The sequence below is a fragment of the Calypte anna genome, chromosome 6, assembly GCF_003957555.1.
Source record: "Calypte anna isolate BGI_N300 chromosome 6, bCalAnn1_v1.p, whole genome shotgun sequence".
Classification (NCBI taxonomy): Eukaryota; Metazoa; Chordata; class Aves; order Apodiformes; family Trochilidae; genus Calypte; species Calypte anna.
In genome coordinates, this window is record NC_044252.1 from 2175292 (window position 1) to 2195255 (window position 19964).

General features: G+C 42.8%; 1 protein-coding gene across 2 annotated transcripts; it reads right to left on the minus strand.

Annotated features, from left to right (window-relative positions):
- DUPD1 (dual specificity phosphatase and pro isomerase domain containing 1) lies at positions 1-19964 on the minus strand. 2 transcript variants are annotated; one of them, XM_030453614.1, is made up of 5 exons: positions 19891-19944; positions 13247-13401; positions 12923-13139; positions 4403-4623; positions 1-486 (listed from the first exon to the last, which is right to left on the minus strand). In XM_030453614.1, the coding sequence occupies exons 3-5, from the start codon at positions 13105-13107 to the stop codon at positions 236-238; spliced, it is 657 nt and encodes a 218-aa protein (XP_030309474.1). In that variant the 5' UTR covers positions 13108-13139; positions 13247-13401; positions 19891-19944; the 3' UTR covers positions 1-235. The 2 variants fall into 2 exon arrangements, with proteins under 2 accessions (XP_030309474.1, XP_008502229.1); XM_008504007.2 differs by lacking the exon at positions 13247-13401 and having other exon boundaries at positions 19891-19964.

Consider the following 19964-nt stretch of genomic DNA (forward strand, 5'->3'; position numbering starts at 1 on the left):
TTTTTTTTTTTTACAGAAAAAACTTTATTTGTGGATGTCACAAAGAATTCTGCTAAGTCAGGAACGTTCTAGCAAACTGGGTTTTAAATTTGGCTTCTCTCTCAACAGCCTTTGAAACGACTTGGGTTTTTCCCTCCAAATAACAAATGTTCCTTGTGACTGTGTCATTAACTCCACCTTCCCCTTCTCTTCTGAAGTTTCTTTTCCAGTAGCACAACCCTGCCAGGAGCAATACTTAGATGGTGGTGCTGTTCTCAGCAGCAGCAGCAGCTGGTGGGCTGGTTTTGGTGTTGGTCCTCTGTAGTGCCAAGGCTATGTCCAGTTCTCTCAGCTGCTTCAGGAAGCCCCTGTTTGGCAGGATGCATCGGTGTCTTGAGACTTGCTCAATGGCATCCACCACGCTCATGTTCTTGTAAATCATCAGGTAAGCCAAGACCAAGGTGGCTGAGCGGCTGCGACCCATGGCACAGTGAACCAGGACCTTGTCTGCAGGAACAAAGAGAGGTGATGCAGAGGTGACACTGGGGGAATTTCTTTTTCTTTTGACTGAAGGTTTCTGTGTTGTTCTTGCTCTGTCTGGTGGTTTGTCTGCCCTTACAAGCCCTTCTGGAAGGCACATCTTTTTCCATCGTTGGAGGCTGTGAATCTTACTGTGACAACTGAATGCTGTCTGCATTAGGGATTCCCCCCCCCCTTTAATCCTAAACCAGGTATTTTTGAATTTATTTGTGACCAGAGAATGTAGGTGACTCTGCATATGTCAAATTTTGTCTGTGGGCATAATGACCAAAGCAGAAGGATGTGGGAGGAGGGTTTGGTTATGCTATTGAACCATCCTTGCAGGAGGATCAATGGGATGCAGAGAGGTGCCTTTCTCAGTTATAGCAGCTGTACACCAGAGCTAGTTGAATGTGGTTATCTTTTGTTGTTCTGATCAGAATGTTCTTCAAGATGGAGACTGCATCACTTTGTGCACAAATGCTTAATTTGTAAAAGATCACTAACGAGGCTTTCTTGCGGGCAGAGGGTATGGAGAGTAGAAGTTAAGAGGCATATAACCAAGATGATGGAAAGGAACCCCCTCATAAACTGTAGAAAAGCTGCTTTGGAAATCTCTGGAGGGTCACTCTTACCCTGTCATGTTGAATGAAAGTTTGCCCAGCACCACCTCTCTGTTCTGTATGATCCTCTCCTTGCAGTAGGGGCCTGTCCTGTACCCTGTGAATGCAGAGTCTCTGCTTATCATTTTCATCTCTGCATCAGTGTGCCTCAGGATGAGCTCTGTGACATTGCTTGCTTTAACTTTGGGCTTCCAGAGGCAGAAAGTTGTTGGCCTCAGTTACAAGCAAGGCTGTAAGCCAAAGTGGAACCTTCCCCATTTGCTGTGTCTGGAGGAGGTGGAGGAAGAGGCAGTGAGTGGGTTCAGGTCTGATTGACAGGTTTTTGAAACACTTCAAAAGATTTCAAAAAATGATTCAAAGCCCTTGAGGGAGTCTCACAAAAAGTGCTGAACTGCTGAAGGAAGTAGATTTGGAGTATTCTCTCTAACACCCTGCTAAGCTGAATTGCCACAGGGGGGGGAAAAAAATCCTATCAGGGCCAATAATAGTTTTATCTCTGCTAGCTATGCCTGGTGAGAAGTGTTGGGTGCAAAGCCATGACTCCTGCAGATTAACTCCTTTGCTCCCAGGAACAAGAGGGATGTCCTGGCACACGTAGCAGTGCTGTGTAATGGATGCATCAAGAACTGCCAACACGAAAGGATTAATGGTTACAGTCTGCATCCTAATCCCAGCAGATAGTCTTAGAGGCATCTTGGCAAAACTCCAGTCTCTGATAACTGAAAGTGCCTCTTCCTCTCCTGGAAAATGATAATCCCTTCTATTATTACTGCAAATATTTGAAACGGATGAAAACTCTTCATTTGTTCAGCCCTTCATGCTTCCCTTTAGAGCTTCCCACCTTGTAAATGGGTTGCTGTTGAGGTGATAAAATACATGATAGGACAAGGAAGGCTTTGCTTTGTGCGGATGGCAAATGCTGGGGATCCAGGAGAATGTGTACAGTTTTATAATGTGTTAACAAAGGCAAAAAAGTGGCTGTACAATTTCTGAAATGCCTCCTGGATGTGGGAAAAGGAAGTTTGTCCTTTCCTGGGTGTCAATGTTCCAGCTCTGACTGGGTGAACTGATCTGAACCTGAAGGGCTCTTCTGAACCCTCTTTCCTCAAGAGAGTCTACTCTTGCACTCTTTAATTCTTACATCCTTCAAGGTGTGGCTGAATGTAAAATTTAAGTGTGCAGAGCCAGTGGTGACAGATCCCTGAATGATTTTTGTTCACTTGAGTTGGGCTTGTGATTCCTGAAAATCTGTCTAGATGCAGCACTCCTTTTCCAGAGTCAGATGTAGTGACTGATGTTGATGTGTCTTTGGCAAATGCCTGGGATCTTTTTATCTGTCTCGCATGTTTCTTCTCATACTGCTTTTATCCTCATCTCAGTGTTTAGTTTATTTTCTCCTATGACATCCTCACATGAACAGACAATGCTGTTTCCCTCTGTGTCGAGGAGCTGAGGCACCAAGGGAATGAATACTAACTCTGTAGCACAGAAGGGAACTGAGAAACCTCTTACAATAGTGTCTTCCTTTCAGGTTGGTCATGCTTTGCTGGAATAAATTTTAAGCTGCCCTGTGATCTGAATTGTATGGTGTACTTTTCCCTCCTGAGAAAGATAAGAGCTTGCTGTTTTTCTTCATGACTGTTGCACTAATTCTTTCTTTGTCTCCATCAGAAGAGAGCCTCGCTATCTTGTTTAAAAAACAGGGGAATGTGGCAGGCAGTGCACAGCTACAGAAATTATTGCAGCTGGGAGTGTCTACTTAAGTAGATAGCTCATCCAGTCACACTTTGATTTGGCCCTGTGTTTCAGTGCTGGACTGGTGCTTGATATTGTCTTAAGAACTTCTGGGGCTTAGATACGGTTTTGAAACAAAAAGCCTGACACCACCACCCCCTTCCACCCTTCCCTGCTGCAGTACCTATTGAGATGGAAGGGTTTTTTCCCTTGCCTTTGCTGCTTTCCTTCTGCTTCCTTTTTTATTTCCTGCAGCAGACAAAGGTGTCAGAGGAACCAGGGGGGTGAGGGGAGTGAGGAGCTCTACATTTCTTATTTCAGCTACTCCAGTCTGATCCTGACCTCTGGCCTCCAGCCAGACACAGGTGTGTGTTAGTTCTCCACTCCTTCCCAGAGGCACTGCTTCAGACAGCCTTGTTTGAAATGCCAGGTACCTTTCTTCACAGGCAACTAAGCTCCTGAAGCAGTTTCTCCTGCTATTAGGACTTTGATTTTTAAACCTGAACTCCTTTCAAGACTTTTTGCTCCTGCACCAAGGGAAAGAACTGTTGTTGCAGACTGAACTTGCTGAAAGGGTAAAATTTTGAGGACCTGGCTGGCTTTTGGGGACAAGCCATGTAGTAGCTGGCTGTAGCTGAGCTAAGCAGCTGAGAACAGAAGCAGACATGAGGCTAGAAACTTGATATGTGACCCTCTGATATTAAAGTCTTTCTAGGTCATCAGGAAAGTCTTAAGTTTCTTGGCTGGCTTCTGGTAAAATGTCCTGTAGAGATTTAAAGAAAAAAAAATGTATATGGGGGAAGGAGTAGGAGTAATGGTGAAAGCCAGTGTGAGGCCTAGGCTGTGACACTTCACATCAGTGTAAAGCTTCTTGATAGAACACTGCTGGAGGTCAGCAAATAAGGAGCTGCAGTAATCAAACTGAGAAGTTACAAAGGCTTAATGAAATGTTTCTGGATCTCTGCTGTCAGAGTTTTTTCCATCCTCTGCTGCTTGGAAGATGGCAGAGAGATAAATGGGTTACAGCCTGGGGTTGATTTGATGGCCAGGTAAGAAATTGGGGTTTATATTTGAAGAGTCAATCTAATGATGCAGAGCAAGAAGCTGTGGCCTGTCAGCCAGGAATCTCTGCAGATCACTCATGCTCCACTCTCATGGCTCTGCAACCAATATTCATTAAACCTTTCTTAATAGGGACTGATTTGAGGAAAAGGCAGCTAATTCATGGAACCTGTGCAACATCTGATTCTCTCTGATGTGTTTATGAAGGAGGCAAAAGAACAGCAAAAGCCCTGTAGCAGACAGAAGACCACAATGCAAGCTGTGATGTGAACTACTCTCAAGGTGCTTAGGTAAGGAACTTAGGGCCTGAGGTCCTCCTTACATCAGGACCTTCTCTTACAGTTCCCTGCTACTAGTTTTGTATTCTCTGCTAAACTGTATGAAACTTGTTTCACTCCCACCAGGTTGACTGCTGTGGAACTGTGTTTATAATCAGATGGAGTAAATACTGTACTATTTTTAACCATTTTCAGCACCCTCCTTACTTCTTTCATCCTGAAGGGCGTTATCAATGAATTCAGAGGCTGAATAAAAGAACTGGCTGAGGTCGAAAGTGGGGAGATCATCTGCTTCCACTCCATGGTACTCCACAGGCATGTCTTGGTAATATTCTGGTCCTGTGTTGACATTCCTCTCCCCGTGGGCTGCGTTGAGGATGTGGGTGAAGCCTGCTTTCTCCAGGCTGTAGCGATCTAAGGCAGTTTTCCTGTTAAAACAAGAGCTGTCATGTAAGTGGAGAAGCTTCCTACCCAGCAAGCCAAAAATAAAACACCCTAGCAACTCTGATTTGGTACCTACTAAACGTTAATGAAACTGAAAATACTGTAAATCATGTCATTTACCACTCTAAATATCTTAAGGTACTGTCATTCAGAGTAAATTATCCTTCTGGAGTTCATAACTGGCTCTCCCAGGCCCTTAGTGCACCTTAAAAATTTATTTTCCTGGCACCCTTGTAATGTAGGCAGTATTGACTTTTTATTTATCTTGCACAAGAAGAAACTTGAGATATATAAAGAAGTTAAATATCTGCAAATCAGAGGCAGAACTTGAAACAGAACACCTTCTGTCCCATCAGTTGATACTGCAGAACCAGTAAAGGAGTCAGCAAAATGTGAGCAGTAAGGATTACATGGGGGTTCAAAAAAAAGCTCTTCATTGCTAAAAGAAGTTACTGAATTTTTCCTCCATTTATTTTTAAAAATATAACAATTTTTTAAATCACCCTTCTGTGGTCACAGCTCCCTGTCAGGCTTCCTTTTACTCTTGTGTTTGGTTAAACCAGAGGTCTAAAGCAAAAAAGTAGATATGAATAATATGGATATTAACCTCCCATGAAAGCCAGATATCATATTTATCCCAATGTACTAACATATTATTGTCATTTCTTCCTTTGGAAAAAGAAGGCAGATAGGAGAGGAAATCCTAGATTTTTGTGTGCCCAATACCCACTCTAAGAGTGGGTGCTAGCAGCCTGAAATTCATCAAAATGCAGAGCTGGTGTACAGGTATGTAGAGACTTTTTTTGTTCCCTTACAGAAAGCTTTTAATTTTGCATAGTTTTGTTCTGGAAAAGTTGTCAGGTTTTATTGGTGTCTAGGGAGAAGACCAAGCTTTTTAGAAAGAACTGTGTAGGCTTTATTTTGTTAATATATTATCCCATAACTACTGCTGCCATAAATGAATTAGTACATTATGTGTTTCCAACCCAAAGTACCTCTCTCTGTGAGTGTTTCCTGGACATTTCAGAGCTGCTGTCACAGGGGATGTTGTGGTGAGCTATCTGATGTGTTTCATAATTCTAGTGCTGACAGCTCAGAATGGCCTGAAGTTGACTCCACTGTCCCTGCACAAATCTCCTTCTGAGCAGCCAAGAACCCAGTGATGAGAGCTTTTAACTGGGATATGGATACAGAAGGTGTTACCTATCCTCTTTCTGATTTAAACGAAGCAGATGATAATTGGATGTTCTGAGTAGACCTTTCTCCCTGCAGAAATTCCTTTCTGTCCAGGCATGATGATGTCTTGATCCTACTGGCATTTTCACCGTTAAGTAATGTCATAAGTCCCCTTAGTGAGGATTTAAAAAATAAATAAAATTATAGTTGGTGGGGTGATGCCTGCCTAAGTGCATTAGACTTTGGAGGACAGAGAAGCAGCAGCATCTTGCTTTTAATGCTGTGAATTTCCACCTTCACCACAGGTTAAATGATGCTAACTCCTTCCCTTTGTATTCTTGTTGAAGTGATTGACCTAGAAAGATGTTTCTTTTTCTCCTGCCTTTTAGAAGACTTGTGCCTTAGGCTTCTTTTCAGGTGTATATGCTCTGTACACTTTGCCAGAAAAGGAACTTCACTTCTGGACTTACAGGGTGGCCACTACTTAAAAAACAGATTAAATGTCATGGCTGAAGAGGAAAGGTGGAGTGAATAACTACTGCTCCTGGTTCTGATGTGCTTGAGTTGAACTACAGATTCTGCTCTCAAGTCAAGTCTCACTGTGTTTTGCTTCCATGATGCTGGGATAAAGAAAATGTGTTTTATATCCACCAGACTTGACCCAAAGCATGCATCCCACAAACCATGAAAGACTGATGGTTTCAGGTCAGAGATCTGTACTCAGCTGGAACCCTTCCAAGTGGATGTACATGCTGAATAGAAGGCAGGGCTGCAGTATAGTTACGGTCAGTAGAAAAGCAAAGCTTTTGGTGGACTTGTAGATGCTACTAAACTTTGACTTCTGCAACCATTACTCAGGCTCATTAAATTAAATGATAGAGTTGTTCAAAGCAAGGCCAGTGACAGAACATAGGTGACATATCAATCATTAATATTTGACACTTCTATTAACCTTAAATCCAATTCTCCTGTTTCTTGGACTGGATTCTCTGGAATGGGTGCATCTGATGCCTTTGTTTGCACTCATGGTCATGTTCTGTGTCTGGGGACCTAATTTTTAAGTGTTTGATGGCCCAATATTTCAATAGATATTCAGCAAGATGGGATCACTCCATAAGGAATTGACTGAGTCTGGCCAAGCACCTGGGAACTTCCCCTTCCTCCTCCCAGCCTTGCCTGTCACAGCATACTGTGAATTTGGGGCCCAGGATGGAATGAATCCTCCTCCTTTTTATTTAATCAGTGAAAGGCAGGGCAGCTCAGTGTTCATTTTGCATGGCAGTCTGCATTAACATTGGGAAATATGCACTCTCCCAGCTCACTGTTTCCCATGCCTTGGCCTGGAAAGGAGATGAGAAGCAGCAATGGATCAACCTTGAATGTAGCTGCAAAAAAAGCCAGTTGTAAATACTTAGGTGCAACTGCATCATCATCTGTGAAATCTCTTCCTTTTCAAGTAAACTGAAATTGCCCCAAGGAAATATTTGGGGGATTATTCCAGGTTTTGGCACTGAAGAATTTGCACTGTTTTCCTCCATGCTTGGAATGGGGTGATTTTTACCTGCTTTTCAAATATGCTTGAGATGTAAACTGATTCAGCAGCATCCTTTTGCACTGACTGTAACCTTGCCCAATATATTTTTCTTTATGCACATTTTCTTCTTTCTACTGATGCTGCTGAGCTAGAAAACTTCCAAAAAACGAATGCTCAGTGTTGAGTGCTCAAATGTGTTAAAGTCTCCACATTTTCACAGGAATAGCTACTTGAACTGTGCTGTGTGTAGGTGTTGTGGAACCTGTTAGTTGAACCAAGACCCAAAATGTTTTCCCCAGCTAACTGGAGCGTGGTCAGTGTAGGTCCTGTGGGTCTGTGCCTGGTGCCTCTGCAGACTGAGCTGTTGCCTGGAATCTGTAAAGATGATGTTTGTTAATTTTTTTCACTCTCATCAGCTGTCTTCTTACTTTGCCCATCGATCCTCCATCCTATTGGGTAGGGTTGCTCTGTATTAACATCCTGACAATGCCAGGGTAGTTAAAACTGATAGAATGCAGGTTAACAGAGAGCAAGGAGCAGGCTGTTAAGCCCTCATATAGTGGGACCCATATGCTTCTAAGTGGAAATGTTACTGTGCCCCTTCTATTTGCTTGGACTGGCTTCAGCCATCCATGAAGTCCACGTTTGCCTGAAGGACTGGCTTGCTTTCCAACCTCAGCTAAATCTGTTAGCATGGTGGCTGCCATCCCTCATTATCTGGTTACTTTAATCAGAGCCTACATTTTTTTATGTATTGCATCATGCATTTGATATTCCTGGTTATGTCTTAAGGGGAGAATGCTTTTGGGTTTCCTTGTAGTTTTTACCAGACCCGAGGTATCAGTATTTTAGATGGATGGAAGGAAGGAATAAATCAAGCATGAATACCTGCAAACATCTGATGGGTTGAGGTGACTAATAATGTTGGATCATTCAGGGGTATATGAATCAGTTATTGATTTGGAGGATTTATGAATATATCTACCTCATTTTCAGCTGGAAATGGCACAGATATTTTGCTTTCCAGTTGCCCCACTCCCAGAATTTAATAGTCCAGCTAATGATGCTCTTCTTTTTCCCTCTTTGGGTATTGCTGTTTCCTAAAACTGCAAATAATATTTTCTTTTTTGTGATTTTAAGTAGCCATTGTCAAGAAGTTTCCTACAAATGCCAGGGTAGGTGAAGCTGTAACCATTTGACTTCTCTTGCAATTGTTTCCATTTTGTGTACCAGCACTTAATTTTCCTTCACAGGGTGCAGCTGTGGTCTCCAGGGTCTGCCCTGAATGTGTTCTCTGCAGAGAAAGTGAAGTATGGCACTGGGAGAGAACAGTGAAAATTTCAGTCTGATTAATTTCAGTAAGAGAGGAACCAGGCAGATTGGTCCCATGTAAAAACTCATCAGCTCTTTAATTCAGGGCACATAAACATATGCTGAAAGTTAAGCATCCCCAGAAGTCCTTCTCTCTATAGCAAAGCACATTAAGCAAAAGCTCAGTGCTCTGCTGAGTCAGACCCTGCATTCACTGTAGGACAGATGGACTCATAAACATGTTTCTGAAGTTTTGAGACAAAGGGGAGTGCTTTGATATAGGAATGCCACCTAAATGGTGAAAATTGGAGATAAAAATCACTTTTGCATAGGGATATATTGAGACAAACAGACTATCACCAAGAGGGAGAACTGACCTAAACAAAAATGTCATCTTTTTTCAGATGGTTCCCAAATGACTTCTCTACATCTCTTGGGTTGTGCAAAGGCAAGTCAAGGGCTTGCCCAAGACTGGAGCTGTGCCTGCTGTCAGTTTTAAAGCTGGGATTCACAGGATTAAAAGCAAGTGCTGTAGCAAACTCTGCCTTCTTCTGGAAGCAACAGCCTAAGTAGTTACAACATGAGAGAAAGCAGAGCCAAGTCTCTTAAGCTCCATGCAAAGGTTGAGAAATGCCAAGGTGTTTCAGTACAGACTGGTAGAGCCACAGATGGGTGTGACCCAGATTGACAAAGCACAAAGACAACACCATACCAGAAGAGGAGTCATTTCTCTCAAACTTCATTTTTTCAAACAGTGAAGGAAAGCTCAATGCAGCATCATAGTTTACCAGATGGTCAGTGTCAGAAGGAAGCTTCTGCATATAGGCAATACTGACACTTTCTTAAGAAAATCTGGCAGTTCTCCCTCCTGAGGAGAGATGTTGAGAATTTCTAATAATACTGACCCAGTTTCCTTGGGTAACTACACTGTTGAGGGAATCTAGAGAGAGAACAGCATTGTATCCCCTTCTGCTTCTGAGATGTTGCTCCATTTTGGGGGATACCCCCTGCTCATTGTGGGTTAGACAAATTTTGAGGTACCACTGAAAATATTGCACAGGATCTCTATAATATGTAGGTAGGAAAAGATTTAGTAGTATGTTTTCCTCTAACCCAGAAGAGTGGATGTTGTTTTTGGAAGTGATACAACCTAGATGCATGAAAAACCTCTCTCTTTTCCCTACAGCAATGCACTGTACATGTGTTGTAGTCAAGTCAGGTCCTGTTCTTGACTTCAGTCACTCACCCCAGTGTTTGAGATCACCTATAGACAGAGATAACACTGCGTGGGAAAGTGTAACTTGTCTTGGAAACCTCTGCTGCTTTAAGAGGTTTATGGTCCAGTGTTACAGATCTGATTTTCTGGATTGTTAAACTGCTATTACAATTGGCAGCTTCTCCTACTAGCAGGGTTGAAATGGTGTCCTCAAGAGTGCTGTTGTAATCTGAATCTGCATGCACTCCTATTTTTGTATGGTTAATACTGGTACAGATCCTAGGAGTTTATAATGCTGAACAGTGGGAGGTAGCTATTTGCTACCTTGAGTAAGTTCCATCTGTTTGCTTCTAGGTCAATATAAACTGTCTTTCTACTGAGTCACTTGGAAAGTGCCACTAAATATTGTGTTTCAGGAGAAAAGGAAGTGGAGAGAATGAGTTTTAGTTAAGCATATATCTGCAGTTTAGTTATGCGTTTTAATTATCACACACTCCAGTCTGTAGGTCTAAGTTGAACCTTCACAGTTTTAGTTCTCAAGATAGTTTAGTTCTCTGCTGGGACAGACACAAACCAAAGCTCTCTTCAAGTGCAAGCAGCTTCAGCTGCATATCTGGAGAAAATATTTTTCATATTTAACCAGTAAGGAATTAGATTCCAGAAGACTTCTGTGAGTAGTTTGGGAACATGGGGAGCCCTGAAATTGTGATGAGGCCATAAATCCCGATGTGACCTTGAGGGTGATGAAGAAGAAAACAAAATCTTGGGAGGCCTTTGTCTTCATCTTAAAAATCTTTTGAAATTCAGAAATGTGGAACCATGAACATCATCTCTGGTAATAAGGCAACTGCTGATGAGCTGCAAGAAGAAACTACAAGCTGTGTAGCTGGCAGAGGTTTTCTGTAGCTTGAAGGGGGAACCAAGCAGGCTTGGGATAAGCAAGTAAAAACTGCCCATGTGAGCAACCTGGTGACCAGTGAAAGAAAGGAGCAAGACAAAACTGCTTGCTATCCCTTTGGAAGGCTTCTGGATGTGAGGAGGATCTATGCAAGCACTAATCCTGGTAGCAGCTGAGCCCAACTCTTGGCAGAGCATGTTTTGTTCCTATCACTGGGCTCTGGCTCCTACAAGTTTTGGTGTCTGGTCTTTAAAAGTCCTTGGAACTTGCTGGAGGAAAATTTTTCAATTGGAGCTGAACACAGCATGTTATGTTTCGAAGCTTTGATTATTCTGGGCCTGACAGGCTCATGGAGATTTCATTGCCTCTGGGCAACATCTGCAGCAAAGCCTTGTAACAAAAGGACTGAGTGGCCTCGCAGGGCTCCTTGATAGCCTGGGTTGCATTAGAAGGAAGATGTGGTTACGTAGTCAGGGTAATTAATTAGCATTTCCATAAGCAGTCACAAGTCCTGTTAACCTTGTAAATGCAGGAGGCAGGAATGAAGCACAGATGTGGAGGCTCTGAAGATAAACTCTGCATGCGTGTTTTGCTTGATTCTGTTGATGAGCTCCACTAAATTCTTTCAAGATCAACCTTAATGTAGCATGGCTAAGGATGCAAATACACCCAACATCTGTTCGTGTCTCCATGGCAGCTCTTTGGCGACCAGTGCTACAGCAAGATCTTAAAATATAACAATGTAAAAAACCCTACCACACTGAAGGGGGAAGCTGTGGGTCAGAGGTAAGATGTGGAGCTGGCTGAGGAAAGGTACAGAGGTCCCTGGACTTTGCCTGCTTCCAATCAAATTCTAGTTCTAGTAATTAAAGTTGCATCTTGGCTGCAGACCAGTTCTCATCTCAGATTTTCTGCTACTAGATGTCATGTTTGCCCTTTTCTGGCTGACAGTAGTTATTCTCTTGCAGGGAGCATCACTTCCTGTGAAGTTTAACTTCTCTTCCCCCCCCTACCTGCTCCCTACTTCTTTTCCCTTCTTTGTGGCCTTTCTCATGCTTTTGTCCTTGGCTTGTGGGGTCCTTGTTTTCCCTTGAGGCAATATAGCTTTTCTTCCTGACTTAAGCCCCATCCCCTGCAGAAATAAAAAACTTCCCAGCCCGAGTGTAGTTCTGAGAACCTCTCAAGAAGCTTGGGTTTGGCCAGGCTCTTCCCATGGCTTAAAATTTGTAATTATTTATGTATTTTTTTTTGTCTCTAAAAATACAGGAGCCTGGGTTTGGTTAAAGCCCAGAATTCGTGTGTTTTTTCTGTTGCCTCCTGTGCCACAGAAGTAATTGGTCGATGATACTAGGAGTCTTGTAACTTTCCAGGCTGTTTATCTTTCTTCTTTTAAAAGCTGGCAACAGATAAATTTTAAGACCTTTTATAAGAAAAATTATTGGAGCCAGCAGGGCTCCTACTTGTGCCTTCCAGTGATGATGTAAAATAAATGTCATGTTAGTGCAGGGTGTAGAGAAAAATGGGAAAGGGACCAATAATGCTTAAGGGGTGAGAGAAGCTCTCTTGTTCTGCTTGGGGTTTGGGCTTTGGGGGGGTTTCTAATGCCATGTCTCCCTGCTGCAGCAGTCGCCTCTTCTTGTCAGAAAAGGCTGTTTTTAGCTTAGTTCTGGGCTCAGCAGAGCTGTGTCTGTTTTGTGGGTTTGTTTTTCTTTTCCAAATCACATGTGGTCTCATCAGCGAGACACATCTCTGCAGCTCTCCCTTCTGCAGGGCTCTGTTTGTTTTAATCTCTTGAGCAATTTGGAAATGCAGAGTGTACTCCGTGTACATAAGCACAGGATTAGATATGCAGAAATACCACTGTGGACTGAGCTGTCTCTTTAGTCCCTTTTCAAGAATTTGCTTGATGTTTAAACCATCCTAAGACTGTGGTCCTGCAAATCTAGGCTAGGCCGTGCTCTTCTGCCAGTGGAACTGGGGTAGGATTTTCACTTAGAGATAAATGACAAATTACTCCTTGAAATGAGACATTTAAAAATAGCTTGTGACTAGCTTCAAGTTCTCCAGGCTACAGCACTGCCACAACAGCTCCTGTTACTCAGTCTTTAACTTTAATCTGCTGTGTAGGGGTACTATGTGCACACTTACTCATCTCCTATGTAGAGGTTGGGCCAGACTTCGTTGACATGAGTGTACTTGGGGCTTCCTTTCCAGAAGAGTCGCTCCAGTTCAAATGCCCCTGGGGTACAATAATCCTCACCAGGATCTACTTTGATTGCTGTGTATGCATTCTTCTTCCCAGCCTTTAAACCTGCTGATGACATCTTGTCCATGGAATGATGGTGTGCTCAGGATACGCAAGAATCTGGAATGCAACCAAAACAGAAATGATAAGTAGAAAGTCCAAGTGAGTTCTGCTCTGGTTGTAGGACACTGGGGAGCAGCACTGGCCAGGAGGGACTGGGCATGTACCTGCTCTGTGGCAGCTGCAGGTCCATACATGGATTTCAGCCTCCTCTGAACTAGGCAAGGAATACTTTGTTGGATGAGCACACAGGAACAAAAACCAAAGGTTTGTGATCACAGAAGTTTGGTCTCCACTGGAAATCTGTTTCCTAGAAAATCCACTGGGAAGAATTGGATAGATTTAACAGCCTGATCTGAGAGATCTAGAGCACCTAGGGGAACTGTACAGGGAAAATATAAGGTCTTTCTTTTATCATTAATTGCAAATCTCCTATAGGCTTTGCCTTTGTGTGATTTTCAGCAAGCTGGGGAAATTAAATGTGCCCATTCAAGTGAACTCTGGGTGTACCTGTTCTGTACTCTCAAGACCAAAATGCAGCACTGAACCTCTCAGACTATTTCCAGGAAGGGGAGTTTGCCTTTCACTGGCTCCACTGACTGAAGAATGTTTTTTTTAGCCAGGATCAGCTCAGGATCCACCTTTTTCAGGTTCACTTTTGGTGTATGCGTGTTGTAATATCTCCTGTGCAGATCAGAATTTGCACAATTCTGAAGGCAAAGCATGTTTTGTTCTGCAGGTTGTCAGGAGGATGTTAAGCTGCTCATGTACATCTGATCTTTATGCAACAGCAAACCTTTAGGAACTAGAATGTGGGATGCTTGCTCTCCCTGTTGTCAGTTGTCACTTAACTGTCTTCCCCTCCTGTCCTCTGAAAACAAGGTTCCCTTTTTTCCGTGGTGCCAGCATTCTGCTCAACTCCCTGTTGGGTCTGTCTTGTGTCTTCTGCTGGACTGCCTGATGTCTCAGGGCAATGGTTGCTTCTGTGTCTCAGCCCCTTGAGGGGAGATGTTGAACCTTGCAGATGTGCAGGAGACTCCTAACAAGAATAGGTGGAGCTGGGCTTGATTTTAGGAAGTGTGTGAGGATTACAGCCTGACAGAGATCCACTTTTCTTGCAGCCAAATTATCTCATAGTGGCTTCCACAGTTTTGTTGTGTTGGGCACTGGTGATGCTGGAGTCCTTTTAATTACAAAAATCTGGTGAGTGCCTTTGTGCAGCTGTAGTAGATCTCTCCTGCAAGCAGGGTGCCCATTTCTCACTGACATTCCATGTACCTCTGGGGTTTGTTTCCTCAGCTTAGGCTCTTTTGTGCCTGTCACGTTCTGTTCCTCCACAAAACTTGAAAAAGCCAACTGATTCCTGCTTTCCTACTCCAAGGCTAGGCAAGGCTGTGGAGTCAGTTTTTGTTTGGCATGTGTACACCTTTGTTCAGAAATTGGCTTGCTTTCCCTGGCTCAATCTTGCAGCCAAGCTTCCTAACACATGATGATGGTGTTTAGTGAAATGGTCCTCTGTTAAGATGTGAGAAGGGCAGAGAATTCCACCTTCTAGCACATCTACCTTGGGCTCAGTCTTGTGTGCCTTTGAGTAGCACCAAGTCTCAATTCTGTGCCCCCAGTAGCCATTCCCCAGGGCAGCCTTTTTCCTCCCAGCTAATTCCACGAGCAGACTCAACAGTGTAGATAATGTTAGACTCTCAGAGAGACAAATCTAATACAAATACAAATCTGACTTGGGGAGCAAACAGGCTGTTAACTAGAGCTTGATTAAAAGCTGGTATTTGTCTAGTATGGAATTATCTACACTGTGTGTCTCTTCACAGCTCCATAGAATGGGAGGAGAGGAAAGGAAGAGAAGAAGAGGAAGCAGGGCAATCAATAATCACCCTTGGTGGCCCCAGAGCACTGATTTGTGACACTGATAGTCCTTCCTGCTTGTAGTCTGCAGACCTCAAAATGGGGCAATGATATCTGCAAAGGATCATTCTTGGTACTGTAACACTGTCTCAGTTTGAAGCTTGGTGAGCATTCTGGAAGTGAGAAATACTCATTTCTGTCTGTCCTGGGAAGCCATATGCTACCTGAACTTTCAAGCAAGCTATGCTCTTTTGTGCCTTGCCAATCTTATCTTTTGTGGGGTATTCTATGACTCTAAATTGAATTAGAGCACAGGAAAGCACCAGTTGAAATTCCTCTAATAAAATGTGCATTTCAGATTTGAGTCCAGAGTAAGTGAGAAGGAATGGACTTAAACTAGGAGCAAGGGAAAAAAAAAAAACCCACAAGGGTTTGCTGGTGTGCTGCTTCAGCTCTGGAATTAATTGCCCTGGAGCATTTGGTTTGGGGGAGAAGAACTTTGGGGGTGCAGTGAGGACCAGAGCCTTGCTGCTGGGACCAGAAATTCCCTTCCAGTAGGGCAATCTTACTCCACTCTTCCCCCCATGGCCAAACCACAGCTCCTCTCTCTCACCCCCTGAGACCTTCCCTCTCTGCACCCACCCTGGGGTGCCAGGTCACCAGCTGAGAGCTGGGACCACCTCAGTGGGGCCACTGCCTGCTGCTCAAGCCTCTGAGATTGTGTCTGCCAAGCCTGACATGCTGCAGGCTCTGCTGCTCCATCCAGCAGCGTGTGACTGTAACTCTGAACTGCTCACCAATTATGCTGTCATGGGCTTAAGTGTATTATCAGAACAAGGATGATAAAAAATTCAGTCATCTGCATTTTTATACTCTAATCTTTCTCTTCATAAATAAGACCAAAGTGCATGTTATCTAATGAACATTATTTGTTAATCACTTGGATGGCTGGAATATTTCTCCCCCTTGGGTTATATGTATATAAATGAAAATATTGTTAGTGATTTCACAAAATGGTAATTCAGAATAATGGAGAGTTAATCCTCTTTTCATTAGCAAGCCACTTCAGGACATACACTGTGGCAAATTACACTGCATTTTAAGTCGTTCTCAAGTGCTGTGCACTAGAAGAAAAAAAAAAAACAACATTAAACTATTTTTGCATTGATAGAAGTAATTGTGTGGCTAATTTGGATAAGCAGCATGCATTAGGCACAGCAAAGGAATATCTTCTTTATGCTCACTATCCACTCTACAGCTGCCAAATGGAATTTCTTATAGAGCTCTTTAGGTTGTTTATTTTATTTTTAACAAAACCAGGGAGGGAGGGAAGAGAGTGCAAGGGGAAAAAAGGGAAAAATCTGCCAGTCTATCTGCTGTTTAATTCAGAGAATGATCACAGTCTAGTGGCTGGAGCAGTGATATGGCAGTGAAAGGACTCCTTTCTGCACCTTGTTCTGAGTCCCTTTAACTACTCAAATTAACCCCAAATTTCCAGGAAAGCCCTGGGAAGTCAGAGAACACGGTGGCCAATTTTCAGATTTGTTCAGCTGGAGGGCTGTGCCCTCCCGCACCACAAAATTTGTCAAGGTTTAGTTAATGCTTTTGAAAACCTCAGTCATGAGCACTCCATTTTGGTAATCCCACAGATGGGGAGGAAAAAACACCCCTGAGGTTCATATCTAGAGGTGAACGTCAGAGCTTTGGTGGTGGTGTGTACATTTCTGATGGTGCTTTTCCAGATGTGGTGGAAGGTTCTGAGTACTTGGAGACTGCAAGCTCTAAGTCATCTCCATAACAAAATACTACGTTTCTTAATATTTTTGGCTCGATGTGCTGTGCAAAGCCTTAGTGCTGTGTATAAAGATGCCAAACAATTTGGCAAGATTTATGCCTGGGAGCTAAGATCCAAGTCAGCTGTAGGGATTTGAAAAAGAAAGAAAAAGAAAAAAAGACCTGAACAGAAAAGGACTGCCTTTGCCTTTGTCCTTTGCAAGGACCTTTGTACCTTCTCTCATTTTTTTTCTGCACTTCTCCGTTACCCAGGGGGGTTCCTCCATCACTGTGGTTGCCCGGGGTGTGCTCTGGTTGTCAGTTTGGAGCTGTGTTTGTGTACCTGATGCTGGGGGTCCCCAGTAAAGTGAGAGCCCAGTGTGCTCTACAAGTCTGCAATGAGGGAGGCTCAGCAGGTAAGAGATGGGGAGAAAAATGGCAACAGAAGAAAATTTTCCTCTCTCTTTCCTTCAGAAGGAAAAAAACCTTAGGATTCTGTGAGCTGTCCTGTTCTGCCTGACAGAGGGCACAGGGATTCCTTGCCTTAGTGCCTGCTTCAGTCCATATTTATATAGCAGAATAGTTGAATAGTTTAAATTATTTACCACCTGTGTTTCTTGCTCTTGGGAGTTCTCTCAGACCGTATCACAGCAGTAACCTGGGCTAGTGGGTCTTTTGATGCTGAATTTATGAAATTTTATTTGGTAGTGCACAAGTGTGTACCAGCCTTGGTTTTGTACTCAGAGTTGTCTAGAAGCAGCTTCTCCCTGAAAATATCAACCCATTGCAAATTCTTCTGGTTTAGCTGGGAATGAAAGGTTTTCAGTATCCAGCAAACACCTAAATATATAACCTATTGCTGAATGGAGAGACAGGTTTTCATCTTCTTCCTGTTTTGATCCTTTCAGTGTTTGTTTCCTCCTTATTTCCTCATGACAGCTCTGAATAAGGAGTGGAGCTGTATTATCTTAAGTTGGGTTTAGGTGTTTTGTGGTTTTTTTTTTCAGGATACCAAGGGAGGGAAAGAATATAACTGAAGCAGACTATCTGTCTGACAGCTCTGGGCCTTTCATGAGGAGTCTACAGAAGTAGTGACATCTCCAGGAGACCTTATGCCCACACCAGTGCAATAGGAAATAAACATGGTGCCCTTGAGATCACTCAGTGGTTTGACCCTCGAGTCCAGGAACTGAAATTATCTACTGCTGTGAACCCAAAATTTGAAAGAAGAACAATAAAGTGGAAAAAATCCTCTGTAATTATGAATAGAAATCATTATTGTGCATGAAGTGCTTGTCACTGAAAAATTATTCCCTTTTTCTTTTCTGATGTTGTATGGAGAGCTGACTTACTGAATGGTTTTATTTATCAGGTGGAATATAATGCCACTGAAATCAGAGGACATCTCTCTTCCAGGGGGTCCAAACCAGAGGCCCTCTTGGCTTCCAGAAAACTGCAAAACCAATACTTTCATGTTTCTTTACTTCTTTCTTTCAGTTTAATAACTACCTTAGATAAGACCTTCATGGAGAAACACCATCTGTAGTGTGTACAGGAGAGGGAAGTGTCTGAGAGAAGGTAAGGATGGAGAACACCAGTTCTCCTGCACTTGCAAAAGGCTTGAATCCAGCTCAGTAACCTGTCTCCAGGTAAATACTCCCTTGATGCTGAAGGCAGACAGAAATCAGATGACTGAGGGTCTTCAGAAGCAGTGAGGAAGAATTTATTGAGCAAGTTCCTGAATTCTGAAGAAATGTTTTGTTCTTCCAATTCCAGCAAGCATGCCAGGTACATACCTCCCTTCAGGGTGAAAAAGTACTTGCACTTTTCAAGTCTGACTAAGCAGAGGGCTGTTTTATAAACTGGGAAAGTCCTCCTCACAGAAGTACATACTCTCTGTAGTGCAGTGTTTGCACTTGGGAGGAGGGTAAACAGTGCTTTGGTTTCTAAGGTTTTTGTGACTCGAAGTGCATCAGTTGAGCTGAGAGCTGGTTATCTGCAGTAACAAAAGCTTTCCTTGTTGTATGTCTTAACTAAAGGCATTTCAAAGCGTGATCCCTGATGGGGAATCCCCGAGCTGACCTTTAGCTCGGGCTCCGAACGGTGGCAGTAGCCACAGAGCTGAGTGCTTTCCTGCAGAACCTGCTCCTTGCTTCACCCCCGGCTACTGCAGCGAAGTACGGTGCTGAAAAATGTCCTTAGGTGGGTTTTTTTTCCCTAAAAAAATCAATTTTATAGAAATCCTTCTTGGGAGGGAGGAGGTGTAAGTTCTTAAATCTTTCTCTGGAAGAGCCCTAAAGAATTAAGCAAAGCATTGTACATTCAAAACTGGAAATCTCTGGGGTACCTGCTTTATACTTCAGTGAAGAGAAACACAGCCCTGTGTTCCTTATTCCCAGATTTCACCAAAAACTGGCATTTACTTCAGTTCCATTATTTTATCCATGGATTCTTATGTTTGAAGCATTCAGGGGCTGTAGAATATCTCACCCAATGCACTCATCCTTAATAAGTTTTTAAACCAGAAGAATCACAGCCTCTGTGCAATTATTTCCCAGACCCTCCTGCTGTGAATATTCAAAACTAACAAGCTATTCAGTGACTTTCTAAGCCACCAATGACTTTTTAAAAACTTATTTTTGCCCTCATTCTGTATTGTTGATTGAACTGGTTAATTTAAAACAGATTAAGCTGAGATTTCATTAAATGTTATGAGTGCCCAAAGAAACTTGAAACACAGCATCATGTGGGAGACTTGTAATTCAATTGGAAAAGTTAGATTTTACTGGAGAGTTGAGCAATTATTGAAGAATAAGCAAAACATTCTGGGACGGATGTTACAAAAGCTTGAAAAATTGCATTTTTATTCCTAACCTTTAAAACTTAAATTATCTCTAAGATAAATAGAGTTTTGGCACCTCGTTTCCTATTTTGTTAAATGATTTCTGTCAGATGACTGATTGGGTTTTGAAAATATTATAAATTATACTTTCAAAACCTCTTTGTAATAGTTTTAAGCTTTTTTATTCTTTTTTCCAACAAGTTTCTGAAGTTATCAGTTACCTTAAAAAGTTTGTGACAGTTCTCTGTCCCCTCCCTGCTATACTAAATGAGGTTATAGAAGGAAGAAAAGGAGCACAAAGAAGTACAGCAGCAGGCATGTATTGCTTGGCCTTACCTGTACCTGAGGTGGGTGCTCTAGGGAGCTGGGTCCTGTGAAGTGCAACAGAACGACAAAAGAAATCTTCCCAA

Excerpts from the sequence above, each read along its gene's own strand:
- DUPD1 (XM_008504007.2), bottom strand. The coding sequence starts at position 13,107 with ATGGACAAGATGTCATCAGCAGGTTTAAAGGCTGGGAAGAAGAATGCA. Across the intron at positions 4,624-12,922 it reads AACCTCTACATAGGAGATGA|GAAAACTGCCTTAGATCGCT; the intron begins GTAAGTGTGCAC and ends TTGTTTTAACAG. Across the intron at positions 487-4,402 it reads CGCCCTTCAGGATGAAAGAA|ACAAGGTCCTGGTTCACTGT; the intron begins GTAAGGAGGGTG and ends TTGTTCCTGCAG.